Below are 26,702 nucleotides of genomic sequence, written 5' to 3' on the forward strand. Positions count from 1 at the left end.
GGCAGAGCAGTGCGCCTGCGCCGGAGCCGCGACGGGAAGCAAAGAAGAGGAAGTCATCGCTACAAGATGGGAGACACCAGACCGCGACACCCTCCGTACCCGGACCGCCCCTTGGTGAGTATAATATAACTCATTTTTCTTCTCTTTCAGGTTACATCGGGGGCTTATCTACAGCATTACAGAATACTGTAGATAAGCCCCTGAAGGCAGTGCCGGCAGTTGATAGTCCAAAAAATAGGTGACAGATTCCCTTTAAATAGTCTTATTTTAATGAGGCAAAAAGGGGAGGACTTGAGCTTTTTTTTTTTTTTTTTTTTTTTTTTTTTTAAATTTGTAAAACCTTTTCAGCCGTGAGCCAGCTATCGCAGTAGGATTGTAGTGACAGGTACAGGGGTCATCAGCAGACCCCAGGCTATCATGGCAGCCCATTGATGCCCGCAATTACGTCATGGGCGTGCCGATGGGCACTTTGAATGACTCGCCTTCCCAGCTGTCGGAGATTAACATACCAGATTACCAGATTAACAACCACGGGGGGAGCGCCGCTCCACCCGCAGCTGTTAAAGGCACATGATTTAATCAGACATCATCTGCTGGGAAACCTGCAGCCTTGCCGTGTGAGCCCGCATTAAAGGCCGTGACCAAACAATATGATGTACATGTTTGTTAAATGTCATGAAGAGGTTAATATTGGCCTGACCCACCAATAGATGGGTTTAGGTAACAGTCTAATGTGTATAGGGGCCTCCCAACTGTCACCAGAGAGATGATGTCGGAGGACAGAAGGGTTCAAGTGATTGTCTGGTCCAAATCAATAACTCTGCGGTTACTCTGTGTGACTGCAGACTTAAGACTCGCCCTATCGCATGCACTGTGTTCTGCAGGGATTTGATGGGTTTTAGACCCTGGACCGGAGAGTATGTATGAGCTATACATACTCCCGGCCAGTGGGCGTAGCCTCACTCTTCATACGCTTATATTGAGCGAGGTGGCGCCCCATCTAGTGATACCGCCGGACAGTGGGCAGGGGCGCAGCCTCGCTCCATACATGGCCCATTGGCCTGGAGTAGGTATAATTTATACAAACTGTGGGAAAATTAAGTATTTGATACACTGATGATTTTGCAAGTTTTCCCAACTACACAGAATGTAGGTACACTTAAACTGTGAGAGACAAAAACTAAGAAGAAAATACAGAAAATCACATTATATGATTAATTTGCATTTTATTGCATGAAATAAGTATTTGATACAATAGAAAAACAGACCTTAGTATTTGGTAAAGAAACCTTTGTTTGCAATTGCAGAGGTCAGACATTACCTGTGGTTCTTGACCAAGTTTGCTCACCCTGCAGCAGGGATTTTGACCCACTCCTCCATACAGATCTTCTCCAGATCTTTCAGGTTTCGGGGCTGTCGCTGGGCAACATTGAGTTTCAGCTCCCTCCAAAGATTTTCTATTGGGTTCAGATCTAAAGACTGGCTAGGCCACTCCAGGACCTTGAAATGCTTTTTTCGGAGCCACTCCTTAGTCGTCCTGGCTGTGAGTATCGGGTTATTGTCATGCTGGAAGACCCAGCCACAGTTTATCTTCAATACTCTTACTGAGAGCCAGAATTGTTGCTGGTTGGGAGGTGATCAAATACTTATTTCATGAAATAAAATGCAATTTAATTACTGTATATACTCGAATATAAGTCGAGATTTTCAGCCCAAAAAATTGGGCTGAAAGTCCCCCTCTCGTCTTATATTCGAGTCATATACAAAGGGGGTAAGAGGGGGAGGGGGGACGGGGGTGTCAGGTCATACTTACCCGTCCTGACGCTGTCTCTTGAGCCCCCAGCTTCTCCCCGTGCTCTCTCTTCCTGCCTTCAGCGGTCACGTGGTGCCGCTCATTAAAACTCATGAATATGCGCATACTAATGAGCGGTATCACAAGACCGCTGAATGCAGGAAGAGAGAGCGCGGAGAAGCTGGGGACTCAAGCGACAGCGTCAGGACGGGTAAGTATAGCGATACTCACCTGTCCTGCGTCCATGGCTGCTTGCTGCTGTCTGTCATCGGTCAGTGACTTCAGACAGCAGAGGGCGCGGTGACGTGGATAGTGCACGCCGCGCCCCCTGCAGTCTGAACGTCACTGACTGATGACGTGCAGATAGCGGTGAGCAGCCATGGACGCAGGACAGGTGAGAATCTGACACCCAGCGACGGAGAGGTGAATGTCATTTTTTTTATTTTTACATGCAGTAGCAGCATGGGGGCAGCATATGAGGGAACAATCTATGGAGCTATTTATGGGGGCAGCATATGGGGGAACAATCTATGGAGCTATTTATGGGGGCAGCATATGGGGGAACAATCTATGGAGCTATTTATGGGGGCAGCATATGAGGGAACAATCTATGGAGCTATTTATGGGGGCAGCATATGAGGGAACAATCTATGGAGCTATTTATGGGGGCAGCATATGGGGGAACAATCTATGGAGCTATTTATGGGGGCAGCATATGGGGGAACAATCTATGGAGCTATTTATGGGGGCAGCATATGAGGGAACAATCTATGGAGCTATTTATGGGGGCAGCATATGAGGGAACAATCTATGGAGCTATTTATGGGGGCAGCATATGGGGGAACAATCTATGGAGCTATTTATGGGGGCAGCATATGAGGGGGCAGCATATGAGGGAACAATCTATGGAGCTATTTATGGGGGCAGCATATGAGGGAACAATCTATGGGGCTTCTTGTGGGGCAGCATATGGGGGAACAATCTATGGAGCTTCTTCTGAGGACACCATATGGGGGAATAATCTATGGAGCATTTCCCACCCTAGACTTATACTCGAGTCAATAGGTTCTCCCAGTTTTTTGTGGCAAAATTAGGGCAGTCGATTTATACTCGGATCGACTTATACTCGAGTATATACGGTATGTAAAAATCCTACAATGTGATTTTCCGGTTTTTATTTTTAGATTCTATTTCTCACAGGTGAAGTGTACCAACTTATTACAGATCTCTCTCCATTCTTTGTAGGTGGGAATATCAGCAGTGTATGAAATACCTATTTTCCCCACTGTACGCTCCGGTTCCGGGTCTGAAACCTGTGAATCTCTGCAGTGCACAGGGTTTCACTCAACAAAACCATAGTCCAGCCGACGGCTTTCTAAAGTATGGATGGCGGCATTTCCCTGCTCTGCTGCCGGCTCAGGGCACGTCAGGATTCTTCAGTGTCCCTAACGAGAGAATTGTCGGCACCATCTGTATGGCTTTTATTTTGTTAGGATCTTAGAAGCTTTGAAATTGTTTCAGTATTTTTTTTTTTTTTCTAAGGAATTTTACAAAACTTTTAGGGATCTATTCAATTTCGAAGCGACTTTAAGCGTCTTATATATTGGAAAACCCCCAAAAGTGAGACCATTTTAAAACCAGCGCCCCTCAACATATTTACGGCGGCTGTTGGGTAGTTTATTAACCCTTCAGATGCTTGCCAGGAATTAATGCATGATATTAGTGGCATGACAGGAATGAAAAATGTTATTTTTCCCAGCAACATGTTGTGACCTTCTGGACAGGTCCCTATAGCTGTCAGTCTCTAAGACCGTTATTTTGTTGTGAACTGCGCAACTATCAGGATCACTCAATCATGATCTCAGGGTGCCAATGGGTAAAGGGGGACGCCCACACTCTAGATAGTGTAGTCACTATCGACATCAGCATCTAAGGGTGAAATGGCCATGGTCTGTGCCAGCACCGATTGTGGCTGATGTAGTAGGGTGTCGGCTATAGTGTACAGCCGTCAGTTGCTGCATTTTCACCCATCGGGGGCACTATTCACTTTTCTCAGGTCAGTTTTAAGTCGTGTTGATGGCAACTAGGGGATTAAACCACAGCCTTTTGTGTTGTGTTATCGGGCAGCATGACCCCAGCAACTAGTCTATCTCAGACAACTTAGATTATACGATTAAGCCAGGGCAGCATGGTGATTTGGGGAGGAAAGGTTCAGCGGCAATATTCCCTTCTGAAATAGCCAGAGAGCACTAATAATTGTAGGCGTGTTCTGCCATAATGAGCGTATTACTGTTTGTACAGTATGCATCTCTATACTCTATACTAGAGAAGAGCAAAAACATTTGCACCACCAGGTCTAATAACCAGTTTTATTCTCCGTGGCGGCCAGACCAAGGCTGTGTCCATTCTTGTACTGACTCCTGGACACCTCTGCCCCTTAAGCTTCTTTGACACTTCCCATGATTTTTGCGGCCCGCAAAAAACCTACTCAGATCGCCGTTTTTCCCTGTTTTGCCAAATTGGTGGGAAAAATACAGCATTCTGCAAATACGGTGTACCGCAAAAACAAGCTATCGTTGTTTTTGCGGCACCATTGAAATCTATTGCGGCCATGTCTGTGAGCCATGAAAAATATTGAGCAAGCTCGATATTTTTTTCACGGCCGTATATACGGCCTTCACGGCCGCACGGCACCCGATATATTTTCTCCTTCGCCTCACACAGATACTATGGGTGTATGCTTCTGCTGCTTGGAGGCTGACACTAAGTGAAAAAAAGAGGTTAGCGCCTCCTCCGTCGTATACACCCTCGCCCCTATTGCGGGTGGAACTCTGTTTTTTGCTTAGTGTCTTTGGAGGCACATGTGTCTGGGTTTCTCCAGACTTCTTTTTTCCATGAAGATATACCTGTCGCCCAGTTCCACCTTCGCCCCCTGCAGCACGCCCTCTTGTCAGCCTGGGACAAGAATCCTATCACGCTCGATCGGCGGTGCCGACTGTCCTCTCAAGTCCGGCAGTCGCTCGGATGGTGGATAACCTTTCCCCCCAGATCATTGGCTGGTAATGACAACCAGCGCCAGTCTCCTCGGTGGGGGAGCGTTGTTTCGCCACCACACAGCCAAGGAACGATGGTCGCCACAGGAGGCACGCCTCCCGATCAACTTATTGGAGATACGAACAATTCGGCTGGTTCTGCAGAAGTTTCTTCACTTTCTAGCAGGACGCCCCGTCTGGATTCAATCGGACAACGCCACGGCGGTGGCTTACATAAATCATCAAGGGGGCACCCACAGCAGAGCAACCAGAGGGGGAGCTTGTTCTTCAGTGGGCCGAAGCAAACCACTCGGTGATTTCGGCGGTCCACATCCTGGGGCGTGGAAAATTGGGCGGCAGACTTTCTCAGCTGGCAGGGTTTTGCATCCGGAGAGTGGTCTCTACATCCCGAAGTTTTTCAGCAGATTTGTCAACTGTGGGAAGCTCCGGATGTGGACCTGATGGCTTCCAGAGTGAATGCCAAGGTGCCCACATATGTTGCTCAGGCCAGGGACCCGCAGGCATTCGCGGTGGATGCGTGGGTTCTGCCATGGAATCAGTTTCGCCTCCCATATCGATTTCCCCCACTGTCACTACTTCCAAGAGTCAGCAAAAAGATCAAGACGGAAGGGGTCCCGGTGATCCTGCTGGCCCCGTCGAGCGTGGGACGCAGATCTAATGCAGCTGCTCGCTGACATTCCTTGGCGCCTGCCAGAGCGCCCATATCTACTGTCTCTAGGGCCAAATTTACAACCACACCTGGAAGGTGTTCTTTGCTTGATGTTGACACCGCGGTGTTTCCCCACTGGGATTCTCGATCCCCAACATCTTGAGTTTTCTCCAGTCGGGCTTAGAGAGCATTAGACTCTGGCTTTGCCCCAGGTTCCCTCAGGAGACAAATATCAGCCTTATCCTTCCTGTTCCTGTGCAGAATTGCTACTAATTCGCAGGTGAAGACTTTTCACCCACTTGGTACCTCCCTAGAAGGCGCCTATGGACGCCTGGGACCTTAACATGGTCCTAAGTGTTCTGCAGGAAGCTCCATTTGAACCGCTTCAGAATATCTTTGAGCTACCTTACCTGAGAAGTGGTGTTCCTAGTGGCCATCACTTCCATCAGGCGGGTTTCAGGTCTGGTGGCCCTATCCTGCCGAGCTCCGTTCCTCACTTTCCATAGGGATAAGGTGGTCCTCAGTCCAGCCCCTCCTTTTCGGCCGAAAGTCGTGTCCTCTTTTCACATTAATGAAGATGTTGTTTTGCCTTCATTTTGTCCAGCACCGGTGCGCCATGTGGAAAAGGCTCTTCACACGTTAGACCTGGTAAAAGCCCTCAGGAGGTACGTGTCGCGGACGGCACCCTTTCGTCAGACAGACACGCTGTTCGTGCTCCCTGAAGGGTGCAGGAAGGGACTCGCTGCCTCAAAATCGACCATAGCCAGATGGATTCCTTAGACGATTCAGGAGTCCTACCGCATTAGAGGCACGCCGATTCCAGCAGGGATCGGAGTGCACTCTACCCGGGCAGGGGGCGCCTTTTGGGCGCTTCGGCACCAGGCTTCGACGGAACAGGTTTGCAAGGCAGCAACCTGGTCCAGCCTGCACACATTTGCCTAACATTATAATATCCATGCTCAGGCCTCGGCAGATGCGAGCCTGGGTAGAAGGATTCTCCAAGCAGCGGTGGCGTACCTGTTAAACAAGAGGTGCATGTAGCTTGGATCGGTGAGTCAATCTCCCAACCAGGGACTGCTTTAGGACGTCCTACAGTATCTGTGTCCCACAATGAGGCGAAGGAGAAACATGGATTTTTGTGATAACTCACCGTAAAATCCTTTTCTCCGTGACGCTCATTCGGGGACACAGCATCCACCCTATTAGCCAGTTGGCTCTGTTTCTGTTTAGTTAATACATATTTATTTATGTGATATAAGGGTGGTCCTTTTCTAGACATGTTGTACCTGTATTAAGGCTGATTTTGTTGTTCTCTTACTGCTTTGGCACCAAACTGAGTTCCGCCCGCAGTAGGGGTGAGGGTGTATACGACGGAGGAGGAGCTAACCTCTTTTTTTTCACTTAGTGTCAGCCTCCAAGCGGCAGAAGCATACACCCACAGTATCTGTGTCCCCCAATGAGCGTCTCGGAGAAAAGGATTTTACGGTGAGTTATCACAAAAATCCATGTTTTGTGGGCCGTTTTTGCTGCCCCATAGAAATCTATTGGGGTTGCAAAAACGGCCCGCAAAAACACGGCAAGTGTAAAAGTACCCTTACTGGGCCCAAGTGATAGTAAGCGGCTGGGGTGACCAAGATGTCGGCACAAAAGTGACCACTGCCCCGATCCAGAGGTGAAACCCCGATTATTGACAAAATAATGTAATTCAAAAGTGACAATCCGTATGGCCGAATGTACTTTTAACTATTTTGTAACAAATGTCTGTAACAGTAAAATTACATTTTATTGGATTTTGTTTTGTTTTTTTTTTTCATTTAAACTGATGCACCTCACTCAATTATCGCTGCTCCAGTGATTCTAGTACACTTTTTTTTTTCTATGCTAATTTGTTCCAAAATGATGCCCCCCAGTAATAAAAATACTGTTTTTTGTTTTTTTTTTTCCCTTCTAGCAACTGGACGAACGTAACAGAGGTTCTTTGGGGGCGGTTCCTTTTTCTCCTCTACCACAGAACTTCTTTGGTACACACCCAGTTGGTTGAAAGGGAAATTTGCACCATATTTACCAGGGGATGGGGCATAACTTTGGAAGGGAGGGGCACAGTAAAAAAAGAAAAACTGTTCCAGAATCTGTGAAACAGGGTGCATTAGAGGAGGTTTGATTTAAAAAAAATAAATAAATAAAACCTTTCACTGGATTTTTTTTTTAATTTCAGTCATAATGACAAACTTTAGTTACTGCTCCTATTTTGGTAGAAAATCCTGTATACAGTAATTGGAGACTCTCTTCCAAAATTCTTCTTCATGACTTGGTCTTCAGTCTGTTACTGTGTAGTAGATCATCAGTCAAAGGAAGAAAAAAAATCTATCAACCTTCCATGTTCAAGTTCTCAAGAACTTACCATAGGGTCCTGGCTTGGAATTATCTAGAGGATTATCTAAGGTATTCCAAATATATATATATATATATATATATATATATATATATATATATATATATATATATATATATATATATATATATATATTGTGGCAGGGCTAAGGGTCGTGTAATTGATGGGAGATATGTGTCTCATAAATGGCTTATCTCCATAATGTAAGGCAGAAGTAAAGCATACCAGATATTGTTATTGTTTTGGTTTGAAGGACCTGTGGTGAGGTCACAGTCAGGTGACCAGTCAGCTGCTGGGAACGTGGGTGTGGCTACAGCCTTATAATGTCACCTGCTCCTGAACCAGGGAGCTGTATGTGGGGAGGACTACACCTCCCAGCATGTGCTGAGACTCGCGGTCTGAGTCTGCAACCACGAAGGTTTATGTTTTGTTTGCCTAAGCTAGAGGCTATTTTTGGTGATACACTGTTTTATGGTTTATGACAGAAATAAACCTCATGAACTTTGGAAGAACCGGTCTCCTGATTGTCTCCCGCTGCACCTGAGCGAGTCACATCCCCACAATTGGTGGTACACGTGCGGGCAGCGGTCCCAGCAGAGACTTGCGACAGTTGCTGCATGTCCTGGGTGAAGTTTGCAGCGGGGCAACAAGCATTGCCTGGAATCATGGAGGACCTCATGAAACATGGTCCAGTCCCAGGCACTGCAGCAGGAAACCAACAAGCTGTTGTTACAGCAGATCCAGCAAAGCCAGCAGGAGCAGCGGCAGCAGTTCCAGCAGAGCCAGCAGGAACAACGGCAGCAGATGCAGCTTCTGGCAACCGCCATCCAGGAGGGCAGGACGAGCGCCCCAACACCAGGTCGGGCTGATGCCACCGACGTCGAGAAGGCGGTAAGACGCGCATTACAAAAAATGACCCCTGAGGATGATGTGGAGGCCTTCCTGACGGTGTTTGAGAGGGTGGCTGAGAGGGAAAAACTTCAGCCAGAGCGGTGGGCGGAGGTACTGGCCCCTTACCTAACGGGGGAGCCCCAGAAGGCGTACTTTGACCTGACGGTACAAGATGCCAGAGAGTATCCCAAATTAAAAGCGGAAATTCTCGCACGCTTGGGGGTAACAATGACTACCAGGGCACAGCGAGTTCATCGCTGGGCCTATCACCGGGACAAACCCCCGCGCTCCCAAATGTTTGACCTGTTGCACCTGGTCCAGAAATGGCTGCAGCCAGAGTCGGCTTCCCCTGCACAGATGGTAGAGCGAGTTGTGATGGATCGGTTTGTGCATTCTCTGCCGAGACCTCTACAGACTTGGGTTGCCCAGGGTGATCCCCAAAATGCTGATGAACTGGTTGGGCTGGTCGAGAGATACCAGGGGATGGAAGGTTCCTTGGGGAAGCAGCCCATTCCATATTGGGGGTCCCAGCAGGGGGCGGAGTCACAAAAAGGGGTGGTGCGTCCAAGGTCAAAAGGGGCGGGGGAGGCGGTGCCCAAGGTCCCCTCGGGTGTTATTTGCTGGAAGTGTCATGGGCCAGGACATATAGCGGCCCGTTGTCCCCAGACCACCGAGCAGATGGACTGCAGCATGGGACGCCGTAGTTCATACTACGCATATCCAGCTTGCAGTGTGAACTCGCTACCTAACAAGGGGCCACAAGCGTGTCCCGTGAAGGTGAACGGTCGAGCAGTAATGGCGCTTCTGGACTCCGGGAGCTTGGTGACCCTTGTGAGGGCCAGTTTTCCTCTAAACATACTCCCGGGTAAAAAGATTGGTGTTCGGTGCATACATGGCGATGCAAAGGACTACCCTATGGCTAGGGTGAAGATTGAAACGGCGCATGGCACCGAGTCGCATGAAGTTGGCGTTGTTCGAGACTTGTTGCATCCCATAATTATTGGCCGGGATTTCTGTCTGTTTTGGGATCTGTGGGGGATGGGTTCTGAGTGTGCTAGCAAGAGCAGGGAACCAATCCACCCCACTGAGGTATCGCCACCACCAGAGGCAGACGAGTTCCCTTTATGTGTCCTTGTTGGGGATGAAGAGGAAGGGTCCCCTGTACCTGACATCCCGGAGTTAGGGGTGGCCGGGGAGAATTTTGGGACTACCCAACATAGGGACCCCACACTAAGGGAAGCCTTTAACAATGTCACCGTCATTAATGGGGTTGCACAAGAGCCGGGAGCAGACACAAGGTTTCCCCATTTTATGTTGAGTGGGGAATTGTTGTACCGGGTCACGAAAATAAGGGAGGAGGTGGCAGAGCAGTTAATAGTACCAGGCCCCTATAGACGAAAAGTGTTGGACATGGCCCATTCACACATCTTGGGGGGACACCTGGGGGTGGAAAAAACCCAGGAACGGATTGTACAGAGGTTCTATTGGCCTGGGTGTCACCGGGAAATAGTAAACTATTGCAGGTCCTGCCCGACATGTCAGTTAACTGCCCCCACATCTCATTTTCGGAACCCTCTTGTGCCACTGCCCATTATTGAGGTGCCATTTGAGAGAATTGCCATGGACTTGGTCGGTCCCTTAGTTAAATCAGCTCGGGGCCATCAGTATATATTAGTCATCCTGGACTATGCCACACGCTATCCTGAGGCCATTCCCCTGAGAAACTCCTCTGCGAAGAGTATAGCCCTTGAGCTGGTCCATGTGTTTTCCCGGACGGGTTTGCCGAAGGAGATCCTGACCGACCAGGGGACACCTTTTATGAGCAAGGTGATGAGAGAATTGTGCAGAGTCTTGCAAATTTCCCAGCTGAGGACTTCAGTGTACCATCCACAGTCAGATGGCCTTGTTGAGAGGTTTAACAAGACCCTGAAGAGCATGCTGAGAAAAGTCATAGAGGAAGATGGTAGAGACTGGGATTGTCTCTTACCGTATTTACTGTTTTCTATCCGTGAAGTTCCCCAGGCCTCCACGGGGTTCTCCCCCTTCGAGCTTCTGTACGGCCGGCATCCGCGAGGTCTCCTAGATATAGCCAAGGAAACCTGGGAAGCCGAAGTCACGCCCCACAGAAGCGTCATTGAGCATGTGGCACTGATGCAGCAGAGGGTTGCGAAGGTGATGCCCATTGTTAAAGAACATCTCCGCCAGGCACAAGAGGCTCAGGCCAGGGTCTACAACCGGTCAGCCAGAGTGAGGCAGTTCAATCCGGGAGACCGAGTTCTCGTGCTAATACCGACGGTGGAAAGTAAGTTCTTGGCCAAGTGGCAAGGGCCATATGAGGTGGTGGAGAAACTGGGAGACGTAAACTACAAGATCCACCAACCCGGAAGACGGAAGCCATACCAGGTTTACCATGTTAACCTTATCAAGCCGTGGCAAGCTAGAGAGCCAGCGGTAACTCCGTGCTTGCTGGGCAACCTAGAAGGGGAGGTTGGAGCCGTTACCATAGCGGAGACTCTATCGAAGGCCCAGAAGCAGCAGTGCCGGGAGTTACTCCAGAAAAACCGCGACCTGTTCTCAGAGTTGCCGGGGTGCACGAAGGTGGTGGAGCACGAAATTCTGACCGAGCCACATGTGCGGGTGAACGTGAAACCATATCGTATTCCTGAGGCTCGGCGAGAGGTAATCTCCAAGGAGGTGCAGCGTATGTTGAAGCTCGGGGTCATTGAGGAATCCAAGAGCGGCTGGTCGAGCCCGATTGTCCTGGTCCCAAAACCTGATGGTGAATGGAGGTTCTGCAACGATTACCGGAAGCTGAATGAGGTCTCCAAGTTCGACGCTTATCCCATGCATATCTATATATACACTCACTGGCCACTTTATTAGGTACACCATGCTAGTAAGGGGTTGGACCCCCTTTTGCCTTCAGAACTGCCTCAATTCTTCGTGGCAGAGATTCAACAAGGTGCTGGAAGCATTCCTCAGAGATTTTGGACCATATTGACATGATGGCATCACACAGTTGGCGCAGATTTGTCGGCTGCACATCCCTGATGCGAAACTCCCGTTCCACCACATCCCAAAGATGCTCTATTGGATTGAGATCTGGTGACTGAGGAGGCCATTTGAGTACAGTGAACTCATTGTCATGTTCAAGAAACCAATCTGAGATGATTCGAGCTTTATGACATGGCGCATTATCCTGCTGAAAGTAGCCATCAGATGTTGGGTACATTGTGGTCATAAAGGGATGGACATGGTCAGCAACAATACTCAGGTAGGCTGTGGCGTTGCAACGATGCTCAATTGGTACCAAGGGGCCCAAAGAGTGCCCAGAAAAAATTCCCCACACCATGACACCACCACCACCAGCCTGAACCGTTGATACAAGGCAGGATGGATCCATGCTTTCATGTTGTTTACGCCAAATTCTGACCCTACCATCCGAATGTCGCAGCAGAAATCGAGACTCATCAGACCAGGCAACGTTTTTCCAATCTTCTACTGTCCAATTTCGATGAGCTTGTGCAAATTGTAGCCTCAGTTTCCTGTTCTTAGCTGAGAGGAGTGGTACCCAGTGTGGTCTTCTGCTGCTGTAGCCCATCTGCCTCAAAGTTCGACGCACTGTGCGTTCAGAGATGCTCTTCTGCCTACCTTGGTTGTAACGGGTGGCAATTTGAGTCACTGTTGCCTTTCTATCAGCTCGAACCAGTCTGCCCATTCTCCTCTGACCTCTGGCATCAACATGGCATTTCCGGCCACAGAACTGCCGCTCACTGGATTTTTTTTCTTTTTCGGACCATTCTCTGTAAACCCTAGAGATGGTTGTGCGTGAAAATCCCAGTAGATCAGCAGTTTCTGAAATTCTCAGACCAGCCCTTCTGGCACCAACAATCATGCCACGTTCAAAGGCACTCAAATCACCTTTCTTCCCCATACTGATGCTCGGTTTGAACTGCAGGAGATTGTCTTGACCATGTCTACATGCCTAAATGCACTGAGTTGCCGCCATGTGATTGGCTGATTAGAAATTAAGTCTTAACACACAGTTGGACAGGTGTACCTAATAAAGTGGCCAGTGAGTGTATATATCCATCAGAAGGCGCAATATCAAAAAGTCAGAATCCGAAAAAAACGAGTGTTTCTGTAGTTCACAAGATCCATGAGAAAAAGAACATATTGAGCCGAAAGTGGCCTCTGTCTTCGTGTGTTAACAGAAGCGTCTAGCCGGGCTGCCTTCATTGTACATTTAATGGGAATATTTTTGAGACCTTCTTTAATATAAAATGTGAAATATCCAGACTCTGATGTAACAAATCTCGCCCAGGGCTTGTGGCAGAGGCTTTTCAAATGCTTTATATAAACTTTCTGTTCATTGCTTTTTCTCCCCAAGGAAATCGCTCTTTTCTCTTGGAGGCAGAATAATCTTCTTAACAGTGAGAGCGGCACAGTTACAGAAATGTGACAGATTATTGGGGGTATAATGTAGAATTTCCCAGTCGCAAATGGTTTCTTTAAAGTGCTTAGTGAACACATGGTGCTAAATCCATTTGAAAATTGCAGATTTTTAAGAGGAATTATTCTAGAATTTGCAGACATGGAAAATGCAGCACATTTGATTACCGGAATTAGGATTTGGGCTAATAGACAAAGATCAGATGATATTGAGTATTTTCATTGTGTTGGCTCTCCAAGCTCCCATTCTCTGTGTCCATGGGAGAAAAGAAATAATACGTGAAAAAGTTTAAGCTATAACTTTTGTGCCGAGACCCCTTGATGTCTGTTTTTCCTTTTCACATCTTTTTTCCATTTTCTATCACCCAGGGCGGTTCGGCCAGTTAAATATAAAGGATCTCTATAAATATATAACCTAATATTCTAAAGGGCAGCTATCCTCTAAAAATGGACCTAGTGTTCAAATCAAGGTTTTTGTGATTCATGGTTTTTTTTCATATCACAATTAGTGATGCGAGAACATGCTGGGGATATGGTGTTATCCGATCATCCTCATTTGCTAACCAAGTGACTTCGGCGTGCTCGAAAAATGTTTGAGTCCTCGCGGTTGCACGTCTTGCGGCTGTTCAACAACCACAACACATGCAGGGAATTCCTGTTTGGCAATCCCTGCATGTGTTGAAGCAGTTGAGCACCCGTGAGACATGCAGCCGCGGGGACTCTAACATATTACTAGATCATACCGAAGACATCTCGGTTAGCAGATGAGGATGCTCGGATAACACCATATCTGAGCATGTTCGCTCATCACTAATCACAATGTGTTAGAAATAAGAATAAAACTCTTGCAATTTTTTTTTTTGCAATTCTTTAATTTTTAAAGAGAAAAATAAGACACCGCTTGTATGAATTCTTGTATCACAGTACATTAAAATAATGCATATCTGGTAAAGTATATATAAAATATACTGTAAGATCTATTATAAGCTTCTCTGAAATCAAATTTAGTTTTTGTAAATATAGACAGAGGGAATATCTGTTAAGAGAATCCTGTGTTATAAGTAACTAAACAATTTTAATAAAACCACAAACATTTTCAGGTACAAGCAAAAACTTTCCCTAGGATCCAGTAGTCTGGGTCCAAAGAATAAGACGGAATCCAGAACAGCCTGGACAATGAGACGGTTGGACCCCAAGGGACTCCAAATACAGCATAAAAAAAAGAAAAATATATGATTTATTATGAAAATTCAGAACTATAAATTGACCTGAACTTCTAAATAAGGTGGTGGGCTTCACCACTGCGGTGCCAAGATCAAGGGAGAGCAGGCAATAATTGTTAGAATGACCATCTGGGAAGCATGTTTTTTTTTTTTTTTTGAGTTGTTATATAATGGATCTAAGGGAGGGAATGAGAGTAAAGGCCCCTTTACATTTAGCGATACACCAGCGATCCCGACAACGATACGACCTGGTCAGGGTCGCTGGTGTATCGCTAAAAGGTCGCTAGTGAGCTGCCAAACAGGCAGATCTCACTAGCGATGCAGCAGCGTTCGGCGGTCGCTCTTACCTTTCAGACGCAGCGAGGGTGTCCGTCTTCCGCCTGTGTCCATGGCTCGCTCGTCGGCGCCAGCAGGAAGCCGACGACGAGAAATGGACCAGGCCGATCTCGCGCGATCAGCGATAGCCATCGAGGAAGCCGGTCAGAGGTAAGTATCACATGTAGCGATATCGCTCGCAATATCACTGCTGCGTCACAAAAACGGTGACGCTTTAGCGATATTGCTTGCGATATCGCTATGTGTAAAGCCCCCTTTATTTACCCAGGGAAGCCAAATTTTTATAAATTTTTCGTGTGTACGACTTTCCCAACTGGTCAATTCCTCTAGGCGGTGAACGTCTTGCTCTTTAGTTACCCATGCAATCAGTGTAGGTGGGGACTTTTGTCACCAATGCGTCGAGATCAAGTACTTGGCTACAGCCAACAGGAGAGGAAGTAAATCATGCGTTTTGGGAAGATATGTTTTCGAGGGGACTGAAAGCAAAATTTCTTGAGTTAAGTCTCTTTTTATTAAATGTAAGCGAAGAAGATAATTGTTTAAATCTGCCCAACAATTGAGATGATTTGGCACTGCCAAAAGATATGAAGTAGGGATCCTACTTACTGACTTTGAACATCTCCAACAAAGTGGGGAGTCAGTCAGACCCAGGTGAAAAAGTCTCTCCGGTGTTCTATACCAGCGTAAAAGAATTTTAAAAGCATTTTGCTGCAGCAGGATACACCTTGAGAATCCATGAGAATTATTCAATATTTGCTTAATTTCTTTAGGGGAAAAAGAAATCTTTAGTTCCTTTTCCCAAGAAGATAAATAGAGCGGTTTGAAAAGGGTGGGGGGCCTAATTTAGATTTGAATATATTTTTGAGATTAGTTTGGGAATTGATAACTTAGGGTACCGTCACACTTGGCGAGGCACCAGCGATCCCGACAACGATGCGACCTAGTAGGGATCGCTGGTGCATCGCTACGTGGTCCCTGGTAAGATGTCAAACAGTCAGAACTCAACAGCGACGCAGCAGCGATCCAGAACGATACGATGGTCGTTGGGACCCTGTCTCTCTGACCTGTAGTATTGAGGTCGTTCATCTTTGTCCCTGTCAAACACAGTGATGCATGCTGGCTATCGGGACACCAGCGATCAAAAAATGGCCCAGGACATTCGAGCACGATCAGCAACATCGCAGCAGGGGCCTGATCGCCGCTATGTGTCACACGTAGCAAGATTGCAGATGAGATCGCTGTTGCGTCACAAAATCGACGCAACTGCGATCTCGCTATGTGAGACAGGGGCTTTAGCCCAACAAGGAACTCCAACCAGAGCCATTCCGAGTTTGATTTTAATTCAGCCCTGAACTTCTTAATAATATGACTGACATGATGTTTTTGAAGAAAATCAGAGGGGTATTTTTTAGCCTCGCTTGGCCATGAATCAATACAGGGCACTTGATTGGCGAGGAGAGAGATTGAGAGGTTGGGCAAAGCATCCCAGAGACCATAAGCATCTACATAATTAGGGTCCAATAACCATGGCATAATTTTTAGTGGTGTATCGTTTAAGAATAAACAATTGAGAATTATGAGAATTTAAGGGAGCGCCTGATGGCTAATGTATTCAAAGTAATTATATCCGACATTTGAGGAGGGGGAGCTGCGGACGACCATAAATAGATTTCTGCTTTTTCCCTAATAAGATGTATTCTAGGTTAGAACTTGAATTTTCTGAATTGCTTTTGATCAGTTTTATCCAACGAGGAAGGTGTATGGCGTTGTAATACGTTTTGAGGTCATGGAGTCCCAGACCTCTGACTCCCTTTGGCAGTAGTAGAATTTTTAGTGGAATTCTACCCCTTCTATTCATCCATACAAAGTTGGTGATTAGTTGATTCGCGGTAAGAAAGAACGAGTTGGGGAGAGGAATAGGGACCATGTTCATAACGTAGAAAATTATGGGGAATATGTAAGACTTTATCACGTTTATTATGCCTAACCAAGATAAGTATGGGAGGTTATATTTATAGAGTAAAGTTTTTATTTTCTCCAACAGAGGGAAGAAGTTATGTTTATATTGGGAAGAGGGGTCTGTGGTTAAAAATATCCCCAGGTATTTGTTTATCTCGGGGCCACTTAAAGGGGGTCTCGCGTTTAAGTGATAAGACTTCTGCGTCAGATGCCGAGACATTCATAGCTTCTGACTTGCCCATATTTATTTTAAAGTTAGATACAATCCCAAAATCTTCAAGCATAGACAAGAGTTTGGGGAAAGCTATTTTGGGGTTTGAAGTCAGAATTTGGAAGGTCGTCGGCAAAGGCAGCCGTCTTAATTTCCAGGCGTCCTATCTTTTATATCTATTTTATATCTACCTCTTGTCTAATTTTCTGGATCAAGGTTTCCATTACTGAGACGAAAAGGGTAGGGGAAAGAGGACAGCCCTGTCTAGTTCCGTTTTTTTTATCTCTAGAGGATCTGAAAATATCCCATTCACCATGACCTTAGCAGTTGGAGCCGCGTGAAGAGTCATAATAGCATCTATGAAGGGGGGAGGGAAGGCAAATTTCTGCAAGGTACATAACATGTAGTTCCAGCTGATTCTGTCAAAAGCCTTCTCGGCATCGGTTGACAGAGGGGAGAGGGGAATTCCTAAGCGTCTAGCATAAGCTATAGCATGGAGGATTCTTGTGGAATTATCTTTACCCTCTCTCCCCTTAACAAAACCAACTTGGTCAGGGTGAACTAGCTTGTCTAGAATACAATTGACTCTAGAAGCCAATATTTTTGCCCAAAATTTTATATCGGTATTAAGTAACGAGAGAGGTCAGTAATTACCACAAAGGCTGTCGTCCTTCCTCACTTTTGGAATAATAGCAAAATATAATCTTCCATTGTCTGCCGAGGTGGGAGCTTCACTTCAAGAAAAGAGTTGAAAAGATTAATTAAGGCTAGTTTCAGACTAGCGTTCTTGGGCGCAGGGCCGCTGCTAAGCCCCGCCCCCTCCAGTCAGTTCCTCCTCTGATCGCATGAGGCTGCATGCGATCAGCGTATCCTATGTTTAGTGTTAGATACACTGACCGTGCGCTGGTCTGATTTTGCTGGCGCTGCGCCCAGTGCACAAAAACACGCTGTGTTGCATTTTTGTGCTCTGGGCGCAGCGCCAGCAAAATCAGACCAGCGCATGATCAGCGTATCCAACGCTAAATATAGGATACGCTGAACGCATTCAGCCTCGTGATTAGAGGAAGAACTGACCGGAGGGGGAGTGGCCAGGGGCGGGGCTTAGCAGCGGCCCTGCGCTGCGCCCAAGAATGCTAGTGTGAAACTAGCCTAAAAGTGGTAGGAGGATATCTGAGAATTTTTTATAATGGATAACTGGAAAACCATCTGGGCCCAGTTGCAGAGTTTAAACTCTTGCAGTTTTCACATTGGCCTTGATGTTTCAGGAAACAACACATGTACATAAACCACAATGAACAAACTCTGACCCCATCTTTTGTATTGAAGTGTCTGAATAAGCAAGTGCAAAGGTTATTGTGAAGGGAGGAGGAGCATGCTGAGGTGCGATATCGCCTATTCATGATTCTGTTATCAGATGTGAGTACAGGTGTTACACATCATTGTAATACTGCCTCTGATGAGGAGTCTGCTGAAAACTTTCTGGAAGGACTAAGTTACTCTAAACAAAAAAGCCCCATTGGCCAGTGTGAAAATTGCAAGACGAATATACAGTATACTTTATTAAATAAAGACCATGATATGAAAATAACCCCATTGTCAACATTTAAAAAATACATGTAAAGCAAAAAATTTACAATAGATCATATTTTGATGAGCTTTTCTTTTTAGTGAGGTTATCCAAAAATGTACAATTTATGGGATATCCTTAGTATAGGTCATCGATATTCGTTTTATAGTGGTTCACCTCTGAGCACCTAGGATGTTAATGTGAATAGTTGTAATATCAGGCACATGTTTCAGAAGTACTGTGATTCCTTCAAACTGATTGAAAGGGGCATCAAGAGCAAACCAACACCGATCTAAAATGTATGCCCCTTCCCAAGGATATTAGTCCTAGATGACACTTTTTATTTGAATAATCACTAACACCCCAGCGCCATGACTCCATAAGAGCTGCTATTATAAATCAACAGTTTGTTCCTGTTTTTGTTTTTTTATCCATTTCCACATTTATTTGTCGACATCATTTTTGTACATATGACAAAGGACAATATAATAATAATAATAATAATTTCTTACACTTTACCTTCCATGTTGACTTTTGCAAAAAATTGCCATCACAGCTAAATGAGGGTAAGGCCGGGATCAGACTTTCGAGAAACTCGTGCGAGTCTCTCACATCAATACCTGGCACTGCCGCCGGCAGTCGGGACCGGAGTGTGATTTTTAAAATACAGAGTAAAGAAGCCAGCGCAAAATCAACTGAAAAGACACTTCATGAAAGACCACCGGTGTCTTCCTGAAGAGTTTTTATCTTGGAAACCTCTGTAGTTCCACTGCTACCTTGGATGCTGTGTGCACATACCCTTAAAGGCAATCTGTCACCAGGCTTTTGTTGTATAATCTGAGACTATCTTAATGTGCAGACAATGACCCTGATTCCAGAGATGGCACTTACTGGGCTACCTGCTGCAGTTTTGATAAAATATTCTTTTGCTGATAAAAAAAAATATCACTTCATTAGTAGGAAATCTGCTTCCATGAAGTCCTCCATACTGATGAGCTCTGTATAAATCCACCCCCACCACTGATTGGCGGCTTTCTGTGTACACAGTGCATAGGAAGGAAGCTGCCAATCAGTGGTGTGGACGGGGTTATACAGAGCTCAGCATTCAGAGCACTGCTAGATCTGCAGCAGATAAAAGTGAATTTTATCTAAACTACAGTAATAAGTCCAGTAAGTGATACGTCTCTAGAATCAGTGTCTATGGGGGTAACAAAACCTTTATGACAGATTCCCGTTAAGCCAAGCACACAAGTACATGTAGCCGAAATTTGCAATTAGAACTTGGTAACTTTTGGAACGTGTAGGACCTATACACCTTCCTGTGTGTGTGTGTGTGTGTGTGTGTATATGTGTATATATGTGTGTGTGTGTATATATATATATATATGTGTGTATATATATATATATATGTATATATATATATATGTATATGTGTGTATATATATATATATATATATATATATATATATATATATATATACACATATATAGATATATATATACACACAGTATAATATATAGAGTATAATATACATATATACAGTATAATATACATATAGATACAGTATAATATACATATATAGATACAGTATAATATATATGTACAGTAATATATATATATTACTGTACATATATTATACTGTATCTATATATATATATATTATACTCTATATATTATACTGTGTGTATATATATATCTATATATATGTGTGTGTGTGTGTGTGTGTGTGTGTGTGTATGTATATGTATATATGTGTATATATATATCTCTCTCTCTCTCTCTCTCTCTATATATATATATATATATATATATATATATATATATATATATATATATATATATATATATATATATATATATATCTGTCTCTCTCTATATATGTGTGTGTATATAATACTGATATGCATATTTTTAATGTATAATAGTTACAGATGTGCATAAAAGCTGTTTGTGGTACATTGGTGACTATGAACCCTTTGTCGTTACAGTGCCACGCTCCTGGCATTCCTGGTGGAGCTCCTGAAGAGCTCTGTGGCCATGCAGGAACAGATGTTGGGTGGGAAAGGCTTTTTAGTCATTGGCTACCTCTTGGAAAAGGTAAGATGATCTATAAAATGGACTCTGAACATACAGTGCTCTTGTGCGGCATCTTCACCATTCCCATATTCTGTAACATCGGTCTATATTCACATAAATGTCAAGGTTTTTATATGTCTATTCCACATTCGGTAACTGGTTTCCCTTTCGGATGTCTGGTTTCTGCTGTGTGATTCCATATGCTCAGTAACCAGATAAATAGTAATAGCAGCCGTTCATCAGCTGGTAAGAGACTAAGCAATTGAGTAAAGGTCTTATTTTTATAGTTTCCACAGTGTAAGGAATCAAGATAAAGGAGTTTATGAGAACGTATATAAAGAGGTATGCTCATGTCAACAAATCAGTTCTTTTCAGCTTTCAGCCTGTCAGCCAGATCCTTCATTGCTTACTTTCAAAGCATAAAAAATATGCTCTCTAAATTTACTGGCCATCATTGTAGTCTCCATGCCCCTGAACACACTCTCACTGCTCAACACTCAGTTCAAGGCTTTTTAAATGGGATTGCGCAATCCTTATTTATTTAATTTGCCACCAGAGCATTGCAAGGCTTATAAGTCTCTTTACACTGACATGTCACTCTCCACAAAAAGAGACATTACTCCATCGACCCCAGTCAAAGGCTTCTCACACAGCCAAACCAGATTTCATGCTTTGCGCTGAGGAAGGGCAACACCCCGAAACATCTCTAATTTAAGATTCTGATTTGGCTTTTTTTCCTAACTCATGTGACAAGGCTCATTAAAGGGTCGATATTGACTTTTAGGATTGCTACATTCTATAGGTGGCACGAGAGGTCTAGTCCTCTTCCTCTCTGAAGAGACAATTTGCATATTTATTAGACAAATTTCCTGACAAATAAGCAAATCACAAAGGGTTTCCCTCTCCTGTGACCCATGTAAAACGGCTCTAATCTACTCAGAAGGATATCAATAATTGTCAAGAAGTTCTGCATCAGAGCTCTATAAAAGGGAATCATTTGAGAATTGTGTCTTTTGATCTGGTACCTTGGTTATACATGATCTGCATACCGGCCAATTGTTGGATGCCCAAACGCTGCTCCATTCATTCTCTATGGGGCTGCTGGAAAAAGCAGAGCTTTGTTGTCCCATAGGGAAATAATGGAGAGTTGGTCACCCTTGCCCACTGCGTCTCCGTTATAACAGGGATGAAACTTCCCTGTTCTGCTGATTTGTGCGGGTGGGTGGTCAGATCTCTGCCGATTGTCAAGTTAACATTTATCAGAGGATGGATGATAACTTGTTTTCTCCTGACTACCTCTTTTAGTTGCACATGTACCCCAAATAGCTGGCTGCTATGAAATACTGTGTGAAAATGTGAATAAATCTGTTGAGGAGCAGTAATCTTCCACCTAATCGGATTTTTTTTCCCTCCCGATACGATATTTCTGTCTTGTAATTCTATGCTGTGTTCTTACAGTCCTCTCGGGTTCACATAACTAGAGCGGTATTGGAGCAATTTTTGTCATTTGCTAAATACCTGGATGGATTGTCTCACGGGGCACCTTTACTGAAGCAGCTATGTGATCACATCCTCTTCAACCCCGCCATCTGGATACACACGCCAGCAAAGGTAAGACACCCCCCAGCCCAGTCTGTTGTGGGCCATGTTGTGTTCGTAGTCATATTATCCATCTAGGTTTCATTTTGCAAAATTTAGCTGTAACAAACATTAAATCAACTTTTACTTTCCCCAATGCAGAAAACATTTTCAGTGCCCATGGTCATTTTTTTTTTTTTAAGCCTGAATTAAGGTACCTATTTTCCCACGACGTCTCTTAAAGGCTCTGCAGGTTCACGTGGAGTTTTCAAGCAGAAGACTCTTCAGGAATTGCTGATGTTTTTTTTTTTTTTTTTTTCCTGAAGTGTGTTTTGTATCATTTATTTTTTGGTTGTTTCCTGAGCATCTTTTGGAGAGTTTTCCCATGGTTTTTGTGATGTCTTTGTTTTCTTAAAAACAGAAAATAAAAATAAAAATCTGGCACTCTGAAAATCAAAGAAAATCTTTCCTTTTATCTAGAAAAATCCAGAAAACCCAACGCTGTGCATGTAAATGTGTCGATATGGTTAATCAGACCTTTCTCAAACATGCTGTACTTGAAGAAAAAAAAACCTGCAAAAATAGGAATGACAAGCTGTCAAATAGGCATGAACAGATACAGATCAGGTGAAACAATCACGTCATAAAATACAAGACACAGTCACATGATTGTGGTGAAGATTTTAACAAAAGGATGGTAAATCTGGATATATAAGCTGAAACCTATTTGCAAGAGTATTACACAGGGAATACAGTTGTGAGCCCTGTTAGCCATATTGCTGCGTGGAAAATCGGGGAGGTGGTCGATCTATGACAACCTATGTTCTGTAAGAGAAAATGAAACCGGTTTACCAAAGTGGCTCAAGTGAGAGGAGTTGCAATTGACATAAAGGTAATGTATGAAGTAGCTGCAAGAATGGCATCAATGTGGATTATAAAATTCCGGTTTAAATGGCGGTCTTTTTGTGACTTCACTTCCAGTCAATGCGCCAGAAGTGACGTAGGTGGTTGGCATTGGTTCTCATGTCAGCCAGCAGTGACATGTTACCCTGAAGGCATCAGGGAAAGACGTCCCCCGGGAACAAATGTCATGAGTAGACAGTTCCTAGGTAAATAAATACAGGAAGGGAGGAATCGTGATGAACAAAGTGGCCAACTTCTAAGAATGAGAATAAGAAGAAATATAAGAGGTAGGGGATTGTACAGATGCAAACTTGTGTATGCATAAAAGAGAAGATGAGAAATAATAAGGAAGGAAAAAGAAATGAAAATAAAAACAGAAGTGGATCAATGAAAAAGGGGGGATGAAAAATAAAAGTAAGAGAAAAAGGGCACAAAAGAGATATACACGAAAATAAAGAACAATAAAATACAAATGATTAAAGTGAAAATGAATAAGAAAATGTAAACAATGGTTAGGGGATAAAAAGGGGAAAATGGGGAAAAAAGTGGCAGAGGGGGACATAGAGTGTACCGATATTACTACCCACTGTGGTCAGGAGTTGTCTAAAGAGATGAGTGTCGCTGTGGATGAAATAAAGAGGCATGTTAGTTCAAAAATTGAAATTGACAATGCTGAATTCTCTATTGAGACCTTTTGGTTCTAAAGTTTGTAAATTGAAGGTCCAAAATGCTTCTCTGCTTTGAGGTGCTGAGCTCGATTGTCACCTCTCCTGTGTGTTGGGAGTTGTTCGAGGACCTGGAATTTCAACTGGGCTACTCTGTGGCCCATTTTATGAGAGAGAAATGGCAGTGGGAAAGTCAGTCTTTCACATCTAATGGTGAATTTCTGTTGGGAGATGAGATCTGTGTCTGGTTGTTTTGCCAATATTTAATAGTCACATGGGCACTTGCTCACATAGACCACAAATGAAGATTCACAAATGTAAAAGCCTCTGATTGGAATCTTTGCACCTTTCTGGGTGTGGTATACCTTATCTTCTTTCAATATATTACTGCATTGCAAACAGCCTAAACAGGGAAAGTTGCCTCTTAGGGGTACTCAAATGGGATTATATAGTCCTGCTTGAAGGACCAGTATCCTCTCTAACCAGTTTGTTCCTTAAATTTGGGGGAACGACTAAAGCATGGAAGGAAAGGATTCTGGAAATTAGACACATTAGGGTGTCCCTTAGGTAAAATTTCCCAGTGGTTTCATATAAAGCCGTTTAATAGGCAAAGGGGTGATGTGAGTATGAACGCTATACGGACATCATTGTTAGGTGGTTGTCTTGTCTGTGGAAGCTGTCATATTTTGGGAATCGTATCTGGGTAACCCCTTATTCTGAACATAGTATATATCTCACTTATGCGTTCATTTTTTATGCCATGTGATGATCCTATTGACCTGTGTAAATAAGAATCTAGGGAAGGATCTCTTAGTGGCTGCTGGATGGCTACTGTAAAAGTGTAGTAAATTATTTGTTTGTCTACTTGACATAGAGATCCGTGCTCAGCTCCCCTGTGTCGTGTTTGATCACCAGTGTATCAAGAAAGTGGATCTGGTGGTAGTCATGGTAGACTAGTTATGATGTAGTACAAATTGTAGCTCTGACTAAATACTATTTAGATAACCGTGAAAATTGAGAAGGGAGTCCAAGGAGCTTCCCAATATGCAAAATATGTCCTCTATTTAATGAAGCCAGCAAATTGAATGTTTTGAAAATCAGTATTGGAATAGACATAATTTTCTTCAAATAATGACATATAGCAGTTTTCATATCAGGGGGCCACTTTGGACCCCATTGCGGTCCCTGGGATCTTCTAATAAAGAAAAAAACATTTCTATTTCAAGATTCTTTTTATTTACCAAGCTTAGCAATTCCAGACAAAGCCTTTCTCATTTGTCCCTAAAAGTTTCTCCTCAAGCAGTCTCTCAACCTCCATCAAACCTCTTGCTACATGCATATGGTAGCTAATATATTACGGTAATCATTCTGCTGATTGATGTCTTCGTTATCTTCCACTAATGCCGGCTGGCTTTGAAAATTTGAGGGTGAAGAATTAAAAAAAAAAAAAATATTGCATATTAATCAATCCAAGATGTGTAAGAAAGATTCTTGACATTTCATGTAAATATGCACTACTTTTCTTGTGCGTTGCAGGTGCAGCTTTCCCTGTACACCTACTTATCAGCTGAGTTTATCGGCACTGCCACGATATACACCACCATCCGTAGGGTGGGCACAGTATTACAGCTAATGCACACGCTGAAATATTACTACTGGGTTGTGAATCCTGCGGACAGTAGCGGGATTAATCCTAAGGGTCTTGGTAAGTAATTGTCTTTGATTTGTAAAATGTCTGACCTCTATCATCCCCTTGTTTCTGCTTTTATACATTCTATAGTCACTCTCCAGGGTATGTAGCCATATTCCTGTACATCCTGCTATCACGGATTGTTTGATTGCTCCATTTTTTTTTTCTTTTGTGTTCTACTGGATTCCTGTGACTTTCTTTGGGCCTCTCGAGTTTCCATTTATTTATTTTTATTTCTTTTAAGATCTTTTTGTTCATCAGGGTTAAAGACACAGGGGCAGGGGTTGCAATCACACTTGGGTTCTGGAGCTTAAACAGGACCAAAAAGTCCCTTTGACCCCCATGAGTAAACTAATACTAATAAAGACCCCTGATAGTTGGGGGCCATGTTAGAGATTTTACATTGGGGCCCATGAGATTGAAGTAATGCCACGCATTAAAAGGGTATTAAGGATATGGCATAATTGTATGGTTAATGTGAATTCCTCTTATGGGACCTGCATTTTTATGGAGGTGGGGGCATTCATGTGCTCTGCAGTCAGTGGAGAATTTTTTTCTCTGACATCAGTGTATGGTGGGACCCCGAGATAGTTATGAGTCCCATTATTGAAATCCACATCAACTTATACATTTATGAAATATCCCGTGCATATGCCATAAATGTATGAGATGGGAATATACCTTTATAAAGAACAAAGGAGAAAATGCGTATCCGCTCACTTAGGAGAAAACAGTGCAATAGTTTGTGTCTTGTATTGCAAAAATGATTAGCTATGAGCCGCAACGTCGCACCTCAATAGGCTTTTCAGTTGTAGGCCTAGTGTAGTGCTATTAAAAAGAAGAAAAAAAAACTATCCTGTACAGTGCTTATAATCGCTCCTCAACCCCTGACCCCTGCACTGGATAGATATCTACAGTGAGGTCGTGGCGGACATTCACTAGCCTTGTGACTTAGGAGAGTGAGGGGCTTGTACATCATTTAAAGGGAAGCGGTCATCGGAAAATACCCTATTGTTTAAATCAGGTTTTTGAGTTGGTGTACACTTAAGAAAACGTGTAAAGGTCCCTTTTTTCATATCGCAATCTTTAGTAACTTTTTTTTTTACTATCTAAGAAGCGTCACACTGTCCACTGGGGGGTATTTTTAGTCTCCAACTTATTGTTTCAGTAAGAGTTTGCAGCAGGCTCCTTAGCATCAGAGGCAGGATTGCAATGACAGGTAAACTCCGCTATGCACAGGTAATAAAACAGGATCCACCAATCA

General features: G+C 44.1%; 1 protein-coding gene across 6 annotated transcripts in view; it reads left to right on the plus strand.

Annotated features, from left to right (window-relative positions):
- NBEA (neurobeachin) overlaps positions 1–26,702 on the plus strand; it is a 915,436-nt gene that overhangs the window by 226,490 nt on the left and 662,244 nt on the right. For all 6 annotated transcript variants that reach the window (XM_073583206.1, XM_073583210.1, XM_073583208.1 and 3 more), the window contains exons 11-13: positions 20,515–20,623; positions 22,061–22,213; positions 25,285–25,453. In XM_073583206.1, coding sequence (XP_073439307.1) covers positions 20,515–20,623; positions 22,061–22,213; positions 25,285–25,453 — 431 coding nt within the window. The remainder of the gene's footprint in view (positions 1–20,514; positions 20,624–22,060; positions 22,214–25,284; positions 25,454–26,702) is intronic.

This window comes from Dendrobates tinctorius, unplaced genomic scaffold, assembly GCF_039654945.1.
Source record: "Dendrobates tinctorius isolate UK_male_01 unplaced genomic scaffold, ASM3965494v1 ptg000075l, whole genome shotgun sequence".
Taxonomy (NCBI): Eukaryota; Metazoa; Chordata; class Amphibia; order Anura; family Dendrobatidae; genus Dendrobates; species Dendrobates tinctorius.